The 20172-nt window shown below is 45.0% G+C and overlaps 1 protein-coding gene across 1 annotated transcript in view; it reads right to left on the bottom strand.

The window, feature by feature from the left end:
- The window catches only part of COP1 (COP1 E3 ubiquitin ligase), a 198609-nt gene that overhangs the window by 77140 nt on the left and 101297 nt on the right, over positions 1-20172 (bottom strand). Inside the window, exons 13-14 of the mRNA XM_056844706.1 lie at positions 12406-12514; positions 10510-10591 (exon numbers count right to left, since the gene is read on the bottom strand). Of these exons, the coding sequence (XP_056700684.1) occupies positions 10510-10591; positions 12406-12514 (191 nt within the window). The remainder of the gene's footprint in view (positions 1-10509; positions 10592-12405; positions 12515-20172) is intronic.

Genomic DNA, 20172 nt, shown 5'->3' with positions numbered 1-20172 from the left:
AACCTCTTAGACTTATTACTACCTTTCCTGTCTGCGGTATACAAGCTAGCTGAGCCTCTAGTAATGTGGACTTGAGTAACCCCCAAGCCTTTTCAAGAGATTTAACCCTCTTAACTGATCCTTTCAACTTCCTCTTTACCAGTTTTCTCATTTTAGAGAAGTTCCCTCTTTTAAAGTCAAAGGTAATTGTATGAGATTTCCCAGTCACTTTCCCACTTACATCTAAATTAAATTTGATGACATTGTGATCACTATTGCCAACTGGCTCAACTACATCCACATCCCACACTAAGTCACAGGCAGCCCCACAGAGTATTAAATCCAGGATCGCTTCCCCTCTGGTTGGGTCTGTCCCGAGATGGGCCCAGAGCCGACCCATCTGGGACTGACGGGCCCTACCAGACCCAGGGGAGCACAGGAAGGGAGGACACCCCGGGAGGGAAACGGGGAGGGTCCGGAGGCTGACCCCTTACCTGACTCTCTTTTCTTCCCCGCAGGCTCGGCGACGGGAGACGAGGCGGCGGGGGAGGAGGAAGGGGCCGGGGGTCGAGCTGGGAAGCGGAGGCCGGCCGGCACCGCACGGAGGGAGGGTGGGGCCGGAGGCCGGGAGGAGACGCCCGAGCGGCGGCAGGACACGTGGGACCCGGCCGCCCGGCTTTCTCCGCGGGTGGCCTTGGAGGCTTCCCCGCGGCCCAGCTGACAGGCGGGCGGGCGCGGCCCGGGCCAGGACGCGGAAGTCCTCCGCCGCCCGACGTCAGAGGCCAGCCCCTAGCCCCACCCCGCTAGGAGGGAGGAGGCGCGGGCTAAGCTGCCTAGCCCCACTGAGGGGCAGGGCACGAAGGGAACGGCCTACTTCCGGGGGAGGGGAAAAGGAGGAGCCCCGATGGCCTTCCTTATGGCCAAAGGGGGAGGGGCAAGAGGGAGGAAAGGGAGGAGCCTGGCCTTTATAAAGGCCACTGGAGCGGAGGCCGGGGAGGAGTGAAGTCAGAAGGCTCCCTGCTGAAAGCTGACAGCAGCGAGACTCTGGCTTCGTCAGAGGGAGCAGTTGATTCAGACTCTCCCTCTGACTGGTCTGAGGCTGAGGAGGCTCCTTGGGCTCAGTCAGGGCGGGAAGCAGAAAAGCAGAGGATCCGAGACCCCGAACCCCCAGCCCCTACAGGGTCTATGACCAACTCTTCGAGGACACAGTTATATAGGATGTCTAAAAATTTTATCTCTTTGGCTTGTCTGGAGCATACATTTATCCAATCAATATGAGGGAAGTTGAAGTCTGCCATTATTACTACTTTGTTACCTTTACATGCTTCCCTAATTTCATTCTCCATCTCAAGATCACCCTGAGCCATTTGGTCAGGGGGCCGGAAGAACGTTCCCAGTACTAAATCTCTTTTGGGGCCCGGAATCGTCACCCATAAGGATTATGTGGACGAGTCTGCCCTTTTTATGGTCTCTAGCTTATTAGACACTATGCCTTCCTTGATATACATAGCAACACCCCCTCCAATACGCCCTTCCTGTCATTTCTATACAGTTTGTAACCAGGGATGACTGTATCTCACTGTAGCCCTGGAAGGAATTAAAGGCTCCGAATTTACAAGTGAAGCAAGTCCAATGTCCTGATAAGGCCTTGAGTGAGTAGCTTGCTACTTTTAGGTTTTGTTAAATATATACAAGATTGCTCTCTATAGCTCAAGATAAGAAATTGGCTGCTCATAAAATTTAAAAGCATATGTCAATGTTTAGTGTAACACTGACCCAACCTCTAATCAGAACGATCCTGTTAATATATGTTGTAGCTTGTGTTTGATGCTCATGTGCTTATTTAATGGCTAAAAAAATACAAATACAATCAAGCTGAAAGTGAAACGATCGATTCAACAAAATTAAACCTGTCTCAGTGGAATTAATGGAACATAAATGTGCTTAACGTTGATGGGATCATGTTAACAGTATGCACACTAAAGAGGATGTTAAAATTAAAGCACGGATATATGGACATTTGAATGAACTTAAAAGATATAAGCATAAAAAACCCCACTTACACTTTGTTGCAATTTCTAGTCCATTAATATTCCATTCTGTTTTAGTTCACAAAGATCTAGCACGCTATGAATAATCATACGATCCATGCATTTTTTTAAAAATTGAGATGACCTTGGCCCTCATTTAATCCCAAAAGAGATTTAAATTAGAAAGCACTCCATCTGGAAGGGATTTTCACAGGCCAAACCTTTCATTTTGTTGATCTCATGGCGAAAGAGGTGATGCCAACAAGCAGCACCAGCTGTGTCATGCCGGCACCAGAGGGCACTGACATTATTGGGCTGATGGTGCAGGATGCAGGCGATTTCCATTTCGGTAGTTAAAAGAAAGGCAATTCCTGCCAACAGTAACTGATAGAACTGGAAGAGGCAGCAGCACTTTTTTAAGGGTGGGTGGGAGGCAGGAACCCCTGTATAACTGCAAGCAATAAAACACCTTCCAAATCCATGCCCTGTGAAGCAGTGTGAAAACTGATGTCCATAAAGTAGCTGTCTAACTAAATTGTAAAAATTAGGGGGACTTAAGTAAAATGGTTGTGCTCTGGCACTGCATCCTACCAAAACCAGTGGAGTTACTTAGGCTGCCATTCTAAACACGCTCACTTGGAAACCGTGTTACATTTGAAAAGCAGCAGCGCTTAACTTCCAAGTACAAACATTTAGCTAGATTGCACCAGTTACAGATTTGTTGCTGATCAGTGGTTCACATTCTGACCTTTTTAATCGGTGCACTGTTTCAGAACTTTTTAAAGACATAAACGTGCTGAGATTTGCATACCTCTACGAAGCAGCAACATGCAGGGGCAAAGGGTTCATATAGGAGTTGACCATACGTGTGCATACTCACACACGCACTTTCCACGTCAAGAGGACTGATTGAAAACTTGGGAGAAATATTTGCTCCTCTCCCCCAGGAGGATACTATATTATTCCTTCCCCAACAATGTTCCTTCAAATGATCCCTCTGTCCAAATGACACAACCTGTTGGAAAAGGACCGGGGCTAGTCCAAAAGCAAAAGCTATGCTAAATCAACTGGGACCCTGGGGAGACTGCGAGAGGAAAATAGCCCGAGTTTCTGCTGCAGATACAAATTTTGGGATATATGAAGCAAAATAAAACAAGAGGCAAAAACAGCATTCCCAACAAGATCCCTATGCATATATCTCTGGGTAATATTCAAAGGTAGAGCCTGTGTGGTGTTGTGGTTGTGTTGGACTAGGATCTGGGAGATCCAGGTTCAAATCTCCTGTCTGTCATGGAGGTTTACTGGGTGACCTTGGGCCAGTTTCACACCCTAAGCCTAACCTACCTCACAGGGCTGCTGCGAAGATAAAATGGAGGAGAGGAGAACAATGCAAGCTGCTTTTGGGTCGCTATTGGGTAGAAAGACAGGGTATAAATGAAGTAAGTAAAACAAGCAACTCAATGATGCCATTCTTTTCATATTAAAAAAAAGACTTTCCTCATGCGTATATTTTGTTTTTAAAATGACATTCACTGGCTCTAATCTTGCAAATGTGCATTTTAGCAGTTTCGTACGAATTAAGATGCTTATTATAAAATAAACATCGATCCTGACAATGATTAACACCAATTTGATGTGCTCACCTAGCCCTGTGCCATCAATGTTCTTTTACATCTATTTCCCGATTTTGTGGCTCTCCCACAACATCCCACGCAGACAGTTTTTCCTGACATACCAAATGAACAACTCAATGAAGGCTAAAATGATTTTGTCTCACCAAATTTCTATTTGGTCAGTTGGGTGTTCAGTGCCTTATTTTCCTCAATTTATAATTTTAGAGCTTTTAAAATAGACTTCATTGGTCTAACTTGTGTTGATAGGTGATTAAAAAAAACCCACCAAAAAAGTTGCTGCATTTCCTACTATACATGCCAAGATCTGACTGCCTTCCAATGGCTGCCTGGTTTTTGAAATCTGTAATGGGAGAATCTGTTCCATAAAAATGGGCTGAAAACTCCTCATGGTCTTCTCAAGAACAGATAATCTATTAGGCTTATCTGGTTCCAAGTATGTTCTTTTTAGCAGACTCATTAAGCTCTTAGCCAGACAAGTTCCAAATACAGCAGAACCCACAATGCACTGCTGAACAACCATCAGTACATGTCAACCAGAGAATACGGGGGGGGGGGGCAAATCTAATGAGAGCAGGATGGATACAGCTGTTCAAAGAGACTCAATACTTGCTTGGAGAACTATCAACTACGTTGGATCCTTTTATTAAATAGTTAGAACCGTGATACTCAGTGGTGTAGGAGCTACTTGTGGCTCTTCCAAGCACTATTCTCGTGTGGCACCTGCCCCATGTTTCAGGGAAGTAGGCAAGGCCCTTGCCTAGTAGGCCTTTTGGTTGGCAGGTGATTCCTAGCAGTCACTGCCAGAGAAAAGGCTAAGCTGTGAGCCTCCCTGAGATGAAGCCTGAAGATGGTGTCGCGATGCGCCTCGGGCGTGGTTGCCGAGAAGGTCTCTGGCCTGGAGGACATTGGGGCTGAGACAATCTCTTCCGCCTCAGACCAGTCCGAAGGGGAGTCAGAGCTTGACTCTCCCTCGGGCGTCGCTAGGTTGCCGCAGGACACACCTTGCGGCCAGCCTCTGGCTTCTATCCTCCCTGGCAGGCAGACTTCTCTGGCCTTATATATCCTCCAGGCCAGAGAAGTCCCTCCCAAGCTCCGCCCCCAACCCTCCCCCCGGAAGTCCATATAAGGGCTGGGAGGCTGCACCTCCCAGTCATGAGATGCTGAGCGAGGACCGCGCCTGTTCCCCGCCCGCGCTCGCCCGCCAGACAGCTGGGGAGTGGGGAGGCCGACTACAGCCGACGCCCCACCCACGCTGTTCCAGCGGCCCCCTCCTCCCGTGGGCGGACTTGCAGGCCGGCGGCCCTCAGCGGCCCAGGCCTGTCGGACGCTGCGGCGGCCCGAGACTCCCCTGGCAGCGGCGCCCGGGCTGGCGCGTTGGCGGGCCCCGGCCCTCTCGGCGGTGGCGTTTGGGCTGGCGTGGTGGCTGCCCGCGGCCCCCGCGGAGGCTTTGAGCGGGTCGGTGGGGCGGCGGCTTGTTGCTCCCGCGCTGCTTCCGGGCGGGCTCTCTCCCCTCTTGCCGGCTGGGTGGAGTGCTGAGGGGAGAGAAAGCTTCTGTGATGCGGCCCCCCCGGGATAACTGGTGAGTGTGGGGGTCGACCTCTGGCCCGGGAAGGGGGTTTGGGGGCCCCTCCCGGGACAGATGGTTGATGGTTATTGCACATGTGGCTCTTCACAAGTCACATTCCAAAAAGGCAAGAGGCACTGCTGTATTCTGTTTAAACTGCACAGCGAACATTTTTCCCCCTAAGGACAATTAGTTAGAATTGTACATACTGAATCAGACCCTTGGACCATCAAAGTCAGTATTGTCTACACAGACCGGCAGCGGCTCTCCAGGGTCTCAGGTAGAGGTCTTTCACATCACCTACCTGCCTAGTCCCTTTAACTGGAGATGCCGGGGATTGAACCTGGGACCTTCTGCATGCCAAGCAAATGCTCTACCACTGAGCTATGGCCCTTTCCGTAGTGATTTTTTCACATCTAATTAAATTACTGCCCTATCATGAATTAAAAACCAAGAGAAGAGATGGGGTGAGAATAAGGAACCTGGGATGAACAGAGTCTCCACTGGCCTAAAGTAAAGGACAGGATGTATAGGATATATCTGATCCACACCATTTATTAATGGAATCAAAGGCTCTCCATATACCAGCGCAACAATTTACCAAAAATAAGAGCGACATGTTCTAAGCCCATAGGTGATCTTGGCTATATTATGGAAATTAATTTCCACAGGTGCAAGCAACTAGTGCAGCTTCAGCCCGCTGCAGGCACCTACTGGGTCTCCCACCAAGAAAAATATCCTAAGACTGAAAGGGTTGACATATAGGCATGGATCTCAGATTGCTATTACTAAAAGGCCAACACTTTGTTTGGAAAAAAATGCCTTAAAAGCAGGAAGCTGCAAGTATATTAAGGGAGCAGCTATAGAAGCACAGGTAAGCATACTAAAACAATCAGGAACACACTATACCTTATTTCCTGGATACATGGATTTATGTTACATGCACCCTATTAGTAAATAATGAACACACGGTTATTGTTTACTGTTAGATAATGGCTCTAACAATAATGCACTCTTTCACTAAAGTAGCATTCCTGTTAGCAAGTTTGTTTTTGAGGCATCTTGATGTACTATAAGCAGTAGTAAAACATCAGTCACCTTTGTGAAAATGGCTTACAGCTAGCTTTTCCCAATGGAGAATACTGATTTGAAAATCACTAACTGCTTTGAAAAGAACCCCCCCAAGAAAATAGGAAGCCTCTTCCTCCTCTTCTTAAATTTCCAACCCCAAAGAAAGTCACATTCGTGTTCTTTAAATGTAACAGACATTCTCAGAGTAATCAGTAATGTAACATACAAAATATAGCTTTTGCTGTTATTTCATATTAAGAAACCTTTAAATGATATTCTTCCAAACTCCTCCTTTAATAGGAATTGAGACTGGTTTTTTTTGCTAAATTAAAGACAGTACTGAGAGTCTCTCGCCATAGAAATTATCAAGTGTTTCATCTTAAGCTCTTCTTTAACAAGCATGGTGTGAAGAGTGGCTAATCATCCAAACACACATTTTTAGCATGTTAAAGAAATGCCTAGTGGTAGCTAGCAGCTCAAAATTTCACATGGAAGCTCATATTCTCTGGCAAACTTTTTTAAAGGTGATATTCAAAGTTCATTCTATGTATGCCTTCACCCAGCGTTCTCAGTCTTAGTAGAGTTTTTTTTCCCACCCGAAAGAACTTTCTTAAGCCAAATGCACATTGGGATCTACAGATTTCAGAGTGGGAACACATTTTCCTTTAAAGGAATATGGTTGCATTCATGACAAAGTCCTTAAAGTATTGTACCTCCTTCCCTGTAACCATCTTTTCACTAATGTATTTGCCCAAAAGAAAGACTAGTCCCCTGCCAGGTGTGCACCATCAAGAAAAGAGGGGTCATCTTACATTCCCATAAAAGTTACAAGTATGTATTTTGTGTATAACATTTTTAGGGGGGTCATATTGCATTCAGGGTAAATATAGTATTTTTTTCCCACATGCCTAATATACACACTGAAGGCAAACGCAAGAATCAAACAAAAATTAATTGGACTTGGTATCCTAAGGCATTAATAATCAAGCTACAAAAACACAGAAGGAGAGACTGCAGTCTGTTTGATTCCCTCAGCTCATCGTTGGTTACAAAATGGAGGTGCCAGCACCCCTTGCTAGGTAATGAGCTTCCAGAACAACAGCTGGTAATGGGTTGAACTTACCCAGATATATCAAATCATTTCCTTACCTCCTTTCTAGATCGGATGAAGATACTTTTGCTGTTTATATCCCCTCCAATTTTTCAATGAGTTCAAAACTTGGAACGGCTCCTAAATTTCCACCTTGCTATCTCTTTTCATTTTGGGGGGCATTTGCCACATGGCATTTGGCCAGCATGGGAAAGCTGCCTGGGACAGTTCAGATGCTCACTTGTTGATTATGGGAATACTGATAGATTGTGGGATTGTATCCCCCCACCCTGGACTCATTCAAGTGCCAATTCACACATGCTGTTGTACTAGCAAAATCATTAGCTTTGGTTAAGCATTTGAAGAGAAAGGGAATACATGATCCTAAAACCTGTCCCTGATTATCTAACCTCAGTTTAGAGATAGGGTTGAATTTAATCTACGCTGGTTCTATATGATTAAAATATCCTACCGGAGGGGGTGAGACATAAGTTCTAGAAGTGTCTCAGTACTTAAAAGTGCCTTCCGTACAGGGAGGCTTAGATCATAAATGATTTTTCACTTATAGGTATAATAAGAGAAGACAGAACATGTAGCATTTGACTGCTGTATGCAACTCTCTACACACAACAACAATTTGGTGTTACCTAAGGCTGTCGATTAATTCGTCCCAAACTGAAAAACAACCGAATTTCCCCTGATTCGGCGGGAAAACAGGGAGCCGAATTCAGCGAGTTCGGGGTGTTCGCGAATAAATTCGGCAAATTCGGGGTTCAGGGCAGCAGCAGAGGGGCGGGGGTCTTTAAACCCCTCTGCGCTGCCTGCGCAGACAGCGCAGAGGGGCTTGACAACCCACCACCCGCCTTCCCGGGAGTCCCGGGAAGAGGGGCGGGGGTCTTTAAACTCCTCTGCCCCCCTCGTGTGCCTTCACGGGGCTTCCATGAAGGCATGCGGGGGGCGCTTTAAACAGATCTGCGCCTTCCAGCTGGGAGGCGCAGATCTGTTCCCCCCCCCCACGCGCCTTCACGGGGCTTCCATGAAGGCGCGCGGGGGCTCTTTAAAGACCCTTGCCCTCTTCCCGACTCTTTGAAGTGGTGGGTGCCGCCTGGGCAGGCGGCGCCCAGCACTTCAAAGACCTGGCCGAATTTTCCCCCGAAGTCCGGATCTCGCACTGAATTTCATGGATCCGAAGCGGGGGAGTTCGGACTTCGGCACGTCCCGAATTAAAGAGGGGCAAATTTTGTCGAAGCCGAACTTTACCTAATTTTTTTTTCCAACAGCCCTAGTGTTACCCACTGCTCTGCATCACTGAATGAACCAAGCGTTGGATTATGGGTCCAAGAAGGCACAATTTACCTGCATAATCAAGAGAGGATTGTCATCTGTTTTGGGCCTCTCGTTTCAGCTGCTGAAGATGAAACACTGGGCACATAGCAGGCAATTCACCACTCCAGTGCAAGTATTCTTGTGAACTGCACACACTTAACCCTTCACCAAGGAAGACTACCCTGCTGGACAGTAGTCAATTTATCAGACTCTTGATGCTGAAGCAGGGAATTAGATACAAGGACACTTGACTATATTTGTTCCTTTAAGATATGGAGGGAAATGTTCTATAAAAATATTCCCAACTTGAAAATTGTACTTAATTACCCTTGTTGTGGCTAATGCACTCAAAAATTATGCCTGTTGAGGATATTTTAATTGTTTACCTTGAGGTAATAGGATCTAGAATTCATATCATGAAGGAGAGTGCTAGAAACAATATTTACAGCAGCGAATGAGATTAAAGCCAGGTTCTGACATAATCATGGTTTATCAAACATTTAGGATACTGAGAACAAGTTATTCCCTCCCTTTCATGGCTTGCTTTAACCATAGTGCAACACTGCATCTGCACAGTTGCTAACCATGGATAACACCAACCAGAACATCCACAGTTTGAAGTGAGATTTGTACAACCCAGTTACGAGGGAATCAGCATTATTCATGGTTTGCCTTCACAGAGATGTTGTGCCGGCACCACGGTTAAAGCAAACCATTCATTCAGGTGAAGGAAAAGAGTCAGGGGAGGGCAAAGAGTTAGAGAAAGGGAGCTAACAAGTTTACGGTACATTCCCAGTCTCCTAACCATAGTTGGAACATTAGGAACATTACATAATGGATAAGTTCACAGATATATTTTAGCCAGTACGAGCGCAATCCTGAAGGGGCCCCGAATTGGCACAGGAGCGTGACCTACGTAGGTGCCCATTTATCCCGGGATAAGGGGCATCCACACTGGCATGGGGGCATCCACGCTGGCAAGCCATACTGCTCAGCGGGGCTCCGCCGCCAACGCAGCCACGCCGGGAGCAAAATCCCGGAAGTGGGAGCCAGTACCAACATAGAATCATAGAGTTGGAAGGGACCACCAGGGTCATCTAGTCCAACCCCCTGCACAATGCAGGAAATTAACAACTACCTCCCCCCCACATCCCCAGTGACCCCACCCTCCCCCCACCATGCAGGATCCCACAATCAAAGTACTCCCGACAGATGGCCATCCAGCCTCTGCTTAAAGACCTCCAAAGACGGGGACTCCACCACCTTCCAAGGCAGCGCATTCCACCATCGAGCAGCCCTGTCAGGAAGTTCTTCCTAATGTTTAGGTGGAGCGAGGGGGGTGATCCAGGGAGCCGAGCTGCCTTTAGGCAGCATCCTAATCCCTTTCGCCCCAGAAACGCCCCCTCGAGTTGCAGCATTGATACGCCACGTTTTTGGTGGCGTAGCCTCGCTGTTTTCTATGGGGGCATTTCCCCCATTTTACATTTTAAATTGTTTTATTTTCTCCACGATGGCTGGGCAGCCTCTGTGGAGATGTCGCAGCTGTGCCACTCCCAGCTGCGACGCATCCACCCACCCCTTCAGGAATGGGCTGCCTGTATACTTCACATGTAACTATTTTTCCAAAACCACACTAATCTTTCTCTTTATCAGATCATCAAGTTCTCAGTAACAAGTTCTGAGAAAGTTTCAAAATGCTAAGAAATGGTAGCTCCATCTTTAAAAACTCCATCTTTGTGGCTCCATCTTTAAAAACTCCAGGGAAGTGGAACTTTCATCCCTGAAACATTCATTAGAGAGTGGCTGCAAACATACCTTTTGCATCATCAGAGCCTGAAGCTAACAGTTTAGGATCCATCAGATTAAAGTCCACACTCCAGCATCTTTTCTCATGCTCCTGTTTTGAGAAAGAGGAACAGAAATGGAACATAGCAAGTTACTACTCAGATATAAAGTGAGTAATAATGAAGGATGTAGTGTGCAGTTTGAATGAATGTGGGCAAAGCTTTACTATGCTTAAGGGGACTCGGATGGAATTTCTCTCCCACACAAAAACTGCTTGCATCTAGAAAGCTAAAGTCTTCATTTTTTTAAAACAAAGCTTACTGCTTATTTGCATCATGAAAGATGGGAAGCTTAGATTATCTGTGGTAAGAGAGTACATACTTTGGCTTGTTACTGCTCCCTAGTGGGCTCTCTCTCTCTCTAACAAGAAAATCAAGTTAGGCCTAAATAAATACATTACTCACTTTGTAGCCATTTAAAGCAATGTTTTCTCCATAGATAACTAGCATTCTCAAGCATCAAAATTCTACTTTCACTAATAAATGCATTTCAACAACTCTATTCTTACATATTTACGTCAACTTAGGCAGAAACATCTTCAGTAAATGGTGTATTGATAAGAGTAAGACCATTTAAAATGATGGGGGAAAGGAGGAGAAATAGTTGGGGCAAGATGGTGAAAGAACTCAAAGCAGCAATGCAAAACATTCTCGCTCCACTGTATGCCATCTATTTTAAACAAAAGGGAGCACTCAAGGCACACCAGGTTGGACCTTACTCACAAACACATCTAACCATGAGGCAGAACTCCAGCCAGGTTTTTCAAGAAGCGGGCTGGCATACTTACCCCAAACTACTTCCATGTAAGCACCCCAGCCAGCTGCTTGCCCTCTTTCACCTCCTGTCCCTTAACTACCCGTTTTGTCTTGGCCTGTATTTGCTAACACTGAACTGCTAGCATTCGTTCACCAGCATAGATGCAATTAATTAACTGAAAATACATGGATGAACACACCTGAAAAGCAATTACACATAATTTTACAGACTTTACGGTAAGTGCCATACTGACAAGTGATAGAAAGAAGTAAAATTTGGTTTGTTAATGGGGTCTTCTGGTGAGTGGCCAAAAACACTGAATCAGAAGGCCTGTTTTTGACATTCACCATGGCTAATGATGAATGTGAGAATAAAACTTGGACATTTAACTGAAAGCACCTTATTCCCCTTGAAACCTATCTCTTGGAACACATAACATGACAGTTATGGCCTTGATTCTAGCTAGTCTGAGCTCCTGGCACCCAAGATCTCAGACAGAGCTCTGGATAAAATCGCATTTCCCAACTCAGTTAATTAGAAAGACATAGGCATCTTTTTGCTTATGCAGTCAAACAGTGAAACATTTTCTGTCCCTACTGGACAGACTTCTTAGCTGTCTCTAACATTCATTACCTTAGAGAATAAAATGAACTACAACTAACAGAAAAAGACAGGGCACACTACCCTGTCTCACTAGACTCCACCTCTGACATCTTGCATTTCTGATACCTCCCATCAATTATACGGTGAGGGTTATGAAACCCATCATTCAGACTAAAGAAAGTCAAAGAATTTTGACAGGTACAGCTGCTGGTAACAGCTTCTAATGAAACTATAACAATTCCCATTTTTTCCTTGACAGAATGGTACTCTCTTCTCTGACATTCACTGTACCAGATAGTTTCTCATTCTGCTTCTACAGCTCTTGCTCATTTTTTTAGACTCACAAATTGGTATCAATGGCAGCAATATTAAAAAAAAAACTTTTACAAAGATGAAATGAGGAAGATTTGGCAAGTTCCTTCCTTAGAAAGAATCATGGTCTAAGGCAAAGTATCCCAGTGTTTCTTGGAAACCAAAAAGCAACACATCTAGGACAAGACACTTTACCTGGTAGACTTTTGATCGCTGCCCTGTGAACCCATCCCACAAGATGACGGTACCTTCATAGTCACTGCTGGCCAACAGGTTTTTGTGGTAACTACTCCAGCTGATACAGCTGTAAGAGAGAAATAACCCCCAGAATAAGAGAGAATCCTCCTTTGAACCGAAATTGACAGCATGACAAGATGAGTCTTGCAATAACGCGGGTAATCATTCAGCAGTGCCACCTGTTACCTATTTAAATTGATTTGCTGAAAAATACCTGTCTGCAAGTAGTTTTTGGACCAAAATGGCACTCTGTGCTGGAATAATGCCTCTTTCTCCTGCAATTTTTTCTGAAGGCATACAGATCTGTTCCTAAAGTGCATTATGCACTCAAACTTGTCTCAACTGAGAAAACATTCATTAGCATATGGATTCAGGTGACTGAGCCAATCCACCTCTTGGTTGTTCCCTCTAATTTACATGGTAGGCCTTGACTGAAAAGAAGTTCTCCTCTGTCCTCAGTAACAGCTTGAGACTGACGTTCAAGCTTATGCTATTCCTCCTTGGTGGTTTTACAAGCCTCTGCTTCTGTTAGACTGCAACAGAATGGGTTTCTTCCCTAAACGCTGCACAGTCTCATATGCCTAGTAAACTGAAATGCATCTTGGTCTCAGGGAGGAACCATCTTCCTTGCCATAATATAAATATATTACTCACTGACAGCCCAGGGAATGCATCATTGGCTTTAACAGCTGCACCAGATGATTCAAGATGGCTTCGATGAGGCTGTGTTATAGGGCAAGGAATAGTTCAGGGAGGAGGGTTTGAGACAGAAGTATACTGGAAGATCCCGATAGTGGATACCATGGAACCCAAAAGGTGAAATGAAAATTTGAGCTGAATTATCTGACTGAAGCAGACTCAGTAGAGAAGACTGAATGGCCTCTGCTCTCTTTCTCTAGGGTAAGGAACACAGGTAGGAAATAGCATTTCTAGATGTTCATGTTTTATACTGGTATTAACTGTTTTTTCCTTGTGTGTGGGTCAAAGTTCCACAATTCTGCAATAAAGAGAGAAGCAACATCACATCTGCCATGGCCTGTTCTGATAATGGATCTTTTATTAGTAGATTGCCAAGGTATGGGTAAATATGCACCCTGAACTTTCAGGGGGCTGCTATGAGCATGAATAAACCCTTAGTAAAGAGTCCAAATGGCAATGTTCCATACTGATTCTCACCCTAACGGAATCAAAAAGAACTTTCTGTATTCCGAACAAGTATGCATATACAAATAAATCCCCTTATCTATAGATGCTAGGAAGTCTCCTGGCCCTAACTGCTACTGTTGACGTCAGTGTCTCAATATGGAAAGGCATGGGCCTTATTCTATTGAGTTTTTCAACATCCAGAATAAAATCCATCTTTTGTGGAGGACTAGGAAAATTTGGGAGCATCCTTTTGGCCTTTTTCTTGCCTGTATTGCTTGTAGCTATAAAACTGGGCTATGGTCCCCAACAGGTTCTCCCTGGATCAGGCACTTCAGAGAGGAGAGACTACCACCTAAGTAGAGAGATCCATTTGTCCCTGAACATGTCTCTCGAAATAGGTCCCCCAAAAAAAAATTTGGCTTGGTGCAGGGCACCAGGCACAGAGCTAATCCCACCCAATCCAAGAGGATAGACTGCCTCTTCTAGCATTAGTTCCAGTCACAAAAAAGCTAGTTCTTATTCTGTGAATGATGGTTGGCTAATAACTTAGGTCTGGGAAAGGAAAAGGATCTAGGATGTGAAAGTTGCCAAAAACCTCTTCTTATCTACCTAATTCATCTGGCAGATGCATCCCCAAGAGTACCAAGCCATGAGGTGAAGGTTCTGCCAAAGTATAATCTCACTACAACAGCCTCAAGGGTAGTGATGCTTACAAATAAAAACCGCTAATTAAAATCAATATTTATGTATTTTACGGTATTTTATTATTTACATTCTAAGCCACCTTGAGTTCCTACAAGGCAGAAAGGTGACAAGTAATTTTTTAAATATATTTTTTTAACAAAAATACGTTTCTTTACAGGAAATTCTGGATCCTTAAAGGAATACAATTTTCTTAAATAGATGCTGTAACTGTTACTCTAGAAGTAGTGCATGATTCTATCTTGTCCTGGGGACAAGATAGATTTACCCACTCTCAAGGATTTAGGGGGATCTGCCCATTCAATCTATTACAATTTGCTCAAGAGAAAATTTCATATAGTAACAACGCTCAAATATGGCCAATGATTTAATGATAATGCAGTTCTTCAACACATTGTACCCCTGCTCTCCAAACCACATCCCAGATGAACAATCAGATCATGCCAAGAATATTTACTGTCCAGTTAGATGTTTCAAAAAATTTCAATAAAGAATTTGGACCTTCAAGCTAAAGAAAGAAAAACTAAAGTGTCAATTTGAAGGAGATGCTTTCCTATTTTCTAGCCAAGCCGTCAGAACTGGTAAAATCAGGCAGAAATTGTTAGAATGAGCTGCAAAACAAAACAAAAACCAAGAGGAAGGGAGGTCACTGCTCAGTGACAGAGCATGTGGTTTGCATACAGACTATCTCGGGTTCCTTTCTAGGCACCTCCAGTGAAGAGACTCTCTAGCAGCAGGCTTTGTGTAGACCTTTGCATGAGGCCTTAGACAGCCATCACCAGCCAGCGCAGATAGTATTGGGCTAAGACAGACCGGCCTGACCTGATAGGGCAGCTTCATATGTTCAGACCATGGTAGCAAAGGCTTTGAGAGCATCTTCCCTCCCCAACCAGATCACTAAGAAAAGAAAAAAAAACAGAGGTGGCACACAGTGCTTCCATGCCAGCCCATATCCTGAGGAACTGCAACCCAGCAGAGAGAACAGCTGCAACCCTTAAAGAAAGGGGACAGAAACTGGCAGAAGTGTAAGAACTGGGCTGGGCAGTGAGAGAAATCTTGGGCAACTCTTGGCATCTTTGTGCACACACTTAATGTGGCCAAGATGCATAAAGCTCAGGTGAGACAGGACAACCGCCAAAGTGGCAGATGAAAAATATTAGCGTCTGTAGTCACTAAGCAGCCCATTAACACCTGGTTAAGTTTCTTCACACACCATAAACCTTTCAATACTATTTTTATTTCAAATCAAATTTTCAAAGGACAGGGCACTCTTTGTCCTATTGCTTGATCTTTTATCGCTTTCAGCCACCTATAAATATTCAGTAATGAAAATTTTTTGCTATTTAAGTACAGTTCTGTATTAGAAGCCACATCCCCTCCACCTCCGAGAATATTTGGAGCAGCTTGAGTTACAGCAACACAATGGCTCGTGCATTTCAAGCTGTTTATGCATGCAAGTGCCATCCTATTTACGTAACTTTTCCTATTCTGGGGCTTATAAATATGACAGAAAATATTAGATGTTTTTTATAAACCACCTTCAGCAAACACAGTAAGGATGATTTCCACCACCCCTGAGTTACTTTAAACATCAGTGGCCAAACTTTTACCAACACATAAACAGGATTCCAAAGCTAGTTATGAATAGGTGATGATCTGACAAGTGCTTACTTGAGTTCAAAACTAATGACTGCTTTACTTGCACCATAGCTACTTAAGGGCACCACCGAGTAAATGCATCATCTTAGGCTAGAAAGACTGTCATCTATCCAATTTCTGGATTCTTATTCCAATGAGTGACAGCATCTCCATGACTTCTGTCCATACTATCAGTATAGTTCCCAAACTTGTTAGAATTTTAACCAGTAGTAATGAGGATTATTAGGAATCAACACAAAACTGTAGAACTGTCTTCTCACGTTGGAGACCCAGTTGCTTCCACTAAGTATGTTTCTGTGTATAATGCAAACACCGTCACTGCTCATTTGTTGCAGATCTCTTTACTCAAGGAAAACTTGTTCAAGGGGTAGCTATATTTCCCCCAGAATGTGGAGAGCAATAAATTAGTGCTGGAAAACAGCAGTTATTCTGTCTATCACTGGGGGGGCAGTGCAAATTTAGAATAATTTCTAGAATATGGTTAACACAAGCACCTATTGGTTGGTGTCTGTGCAATCAAGCCCCTTTCCATGCCTGTGCCATATTGTGACATTAACACCTCATTCAGCCTACAATGGAGTCTGCTTAGAGATAAATCTGAATGCCTAGGGAAGAGAAACTCATCATTTTTCAAATAAAATAAACTCTGGCAAATGCATAATTTGTACCTTCATGGAGAATACAACAGTGCAGAAAATTATGAACGCTGAAAATGAAGCACCGTAAGAACATATGAAAAGCTTCTCCTGGATACTTGTCCTAATCCTTAAGATATGCAGCTAATACTAGAGATTATCTACCAACAGGAATACATATCTTGTATGGTATAAATAGCAAGAGGATGCTAAACAGGAATCTGAACTGGTCCAAACAATGTTGAGCAGTGTTCAAGACAGATTACTGACATTCTCGATGTATGTAGTATGAGGAGCAAATGTGAACCACACAGAGACTGGACATCACCTCTCCACTGACAACAAACCCAAGTTTATTACTTTATAGTGTCTGAAATGGCCCATCTTTGTAAAACGCAATGTGGCTGCCTCATTGAATAATTTCACATTGTATGTAGTAAGCCCTTTTACAGACAGCAGGATTTTCCACTCATCTCAATACAGTACAAAGGAACGAGAGTACTGAAGAAGGTTTTGGCTTCCAAAGAAGCAACTGGTAATCTGCTCATCTCACTGAAATCCGAGAAAGTCACCATAGATCAGCGACTATTAATGATCAGAAACAACACGAAACAGTTAACCCAAGAAGGATGGATACTTTCTCATCAGGAAGATGATGCAAAAGAAACTGGCTCTGACATTACCTTTCAATGACAGGCACCTAGGAAATCCCATACAATGAGAGGAATGGAACCTTGAACACTTACTGAGAAGGTTACTTCTGCTCTGAGTTGCACGGGTATCTTGAAAAGCTGGGTGATTCTCGTCTGCTGCTCGGGGAGGAAGGAGTTAAAAGTTTTGGGCATCGATCCTCTCCGCCTGAGGATGAAGGTAGCGAGAGAAGAATCGAGGGAGTTGGTGGTTCTGGCCCGAGGCAAACAGGTCTACTGAGGGCTTTCCCATTTTCTCCATCGCCATGTTGAATGCGTATGGAGAGCCCATTCCCCCTCGTCAATTGAGTGCCAACTGAGCCAGTCCGCTTGCACGTTTAATGTACCTTGGATGTGCTCTGCTGTTAACGACCGTAGGTGTTGTTCCGCCCATAGCAAAATCTTTTCTGCTTCTTGGTGGAGGGAAGAGGATTTTGACACACACACACCCCTGACGGTTCAGATGTGCCTTTGTTGACACACTGTTGGTGCGAATGAGAACGTGCTTGTCCTGAAGCAGATGTTGGAAGCTTCGGCGGGCTAGGTAAACTGCCTGCATTTACCCAAGCATCTGGTTGGGAATGAATCCATTGTGGAGGGAACTCCTCTAAACGTCCTCCCACTGCCAGTAGACTGGGGTCACTGCTTGTTGTTCTTGAAAGACTTGTCGGACCTGTCATTGTGGAAGGAATGCTGTGTGTCTCTTGCCCCATGTCCAAAGCGATGAAAGGAGCCTCTGGGGTTCCAAGAAAATCGTTTCTGCTCCTGTCTGAACCTTGGCAGGGTGTGAAAGGATCGAAATGGCTGAGAGGATTGTGAGTATCAGTACTCTCTGCGCTTGTTATGTGACATCTTCATCTTGTCCTTTGTTTGTGTCAGCATGGCGTCGAGACTCTCTCCAAACAGCTTCTTACCTCGGTATGGATGGGCTAGCAGAGGCGCCTTGGGTCGGAAGTCTACCTGCCATGGTCTCAACCACAGAGCCCTGCGGATAGTAGTTTTTGCGGCCATGGACAGGGCCAAGAAGGTAAGAGAGTCCAAAGAAGCATCAGCCAAAAAGGAAGAAGCTTTTAAAATTCTCGACAGACCCTCTGTCACCCTCTTATCTGGGCTGGGAACCAGCTGAACTACTTTCTTGGCCCAAACAATAGAGGCTCTAGCCATAATGGCTGCTGTAATGTTGGCCTGGATAATGCAGATGTCTCATGCACCTTGCGTGAGTGAAGTTCTTCCCTTTTATCTAACTGATCCCTAATGGATCCAACTTTATCTTCTGGCATTATGTCATTATATTGCATGGCTGCCACAGGGCCATCTACTACTGGCAGCTTCAACATTTCCATGGCATAGGGAGCCATGTCATATAGCCTTCTGGTGCTAGCTGAGAATTGTCTATTGGATGTGGGATTATCCCACTCTGCTTTGATAACCCTCTCAAAATGCTCAGGAAGTGGTACTTTCCTATTTTGAGAGTCGTATTGTAGAAAATATTCTTTCTTTCCCTTGCGTCCTGACTTACTTTTAGGCTCAGTAGGTGTGTCAGGGTCATCAGTCAAGTCAAGGGCAAACATAGATTTTGCCAGTAAGGACTGGAAATCATCAGGGGAGAAAAGCCTTGGCTGCTCTTCCTCTGCAATTGAAGCCTCTTCGTCAGACACAAATTCCCCTTCTTCCCTCACTTCTTCACTGGAGTCCAGACCCACTGAAAGACAGTCCTCTGCACTCTGTGCCTCATTTGGTATGTAAGGGGCTTTCATTGCTGCTTTTGTGGGCCATTGCACGCCCTGAGCAGAGTAGCTGCAACAAGGTTCCACTGCAGCAGTGTTTGCAAAAACCTGGGCATACAAAAAGGAATTAGTTACAGAAGCAGCCTAACCTGGGACCATAGCATAACCTGGAGGAGGCATAGGGAATTGCATGGCTTGTATAGCCTTGAAGTGGTCTTGCAAAGCCCAACCGAACATATTGGACACTTCCTCGCAAGTAAAGGTGTTCTTACTCACTGCTGCATTGCCTGCAACCCTCAGGTTTGGAGCCTCGTCAAAATGTTCCCCGCCAGTCTGCTGAGCAGCATGGGAGCCATCAGGGACCTCATCAGCTGTCTTTTTATCGGTTTCTTTTTCGCGGCTTTTTAACCGGGCTGATCAAGCCGCGGTTTTTTGGGCGCCGTTACTGCCGCTTCTCCCTTGTTCGCCTTATCTTGGTCCCGCATGCAGTTGGGACAATTATTGGAGGCCTCGCCTGGGGTTTTACTGGCCTGACGGCGCAGGGCCTGGTCGTGGTCGCCGTCAGAGAGAAAGCCCGCGTCTTACCCTCTTGTATTTACAGCGGCGGCCATTTTAAGGGCTCCTTCTTCTATGGAAGACAGAGATTTTTGAGAAAGGGCGGGTTAAGGTTAGATGAGGCTTTGGAGGGTATTATAGTAAGGGTCCAAGTAAGAATAGGGTAGAGTAGAATAGGATAGGCTAAATATAGATAGAAGACTTTCCTAACACTCACTAATCTAGCAGCAGCTAGAGATATGTGCTCTCCCCGGCAAGGAAGGAGGAAAACTGGAAGTAATGGGAGATTCATGTCAGGAGACAGGAAGCCAAAACTTTTAACTCCTGCCTCCCCGAGCAGCAGACGAGAATCACCCACCTTTCAAGATGCCCTGCACTCAGAGCGGGAACAGAGCCTTGTTTACTCACCATGAAGGCTCCTTCTGTTCTGGGTTGAAGGTCATCTTGAACACTCACGGGTATTACTATCACGTGCCCAGGGAGGCAGGACCAAAAAGGATTTTTTCATCCACTTCCTGTCCCCTGGGCGGGAGATCCAGTTTTCGGACTCGCCGAGCGAAGGCAACAGTTAGGTGAAGAAACCATCCATGTGACCCAAACACCATATATAGA

The sequence above is a fragment of the Euleptes europaea genome, chromosome 2 (assembly GCF_029931775.1).
Source record: "Euleptes europaea isolate rEulEur1 chromosome 2, rEulEur1.hap1, whole genome shotgun sequence".
Taxonomy (NCBI): domain Eukaryota; kingdom Metazoa; phylum Chordata; class Lepidosauria; order Squamata; family Sphaerodactylidae; genus Euleptes; species Euleptes europaea.
Note: the sequence above shows the minus strand (reverse complement) of the source record. Positions and strands in the feature narration are given on the sequence as shown.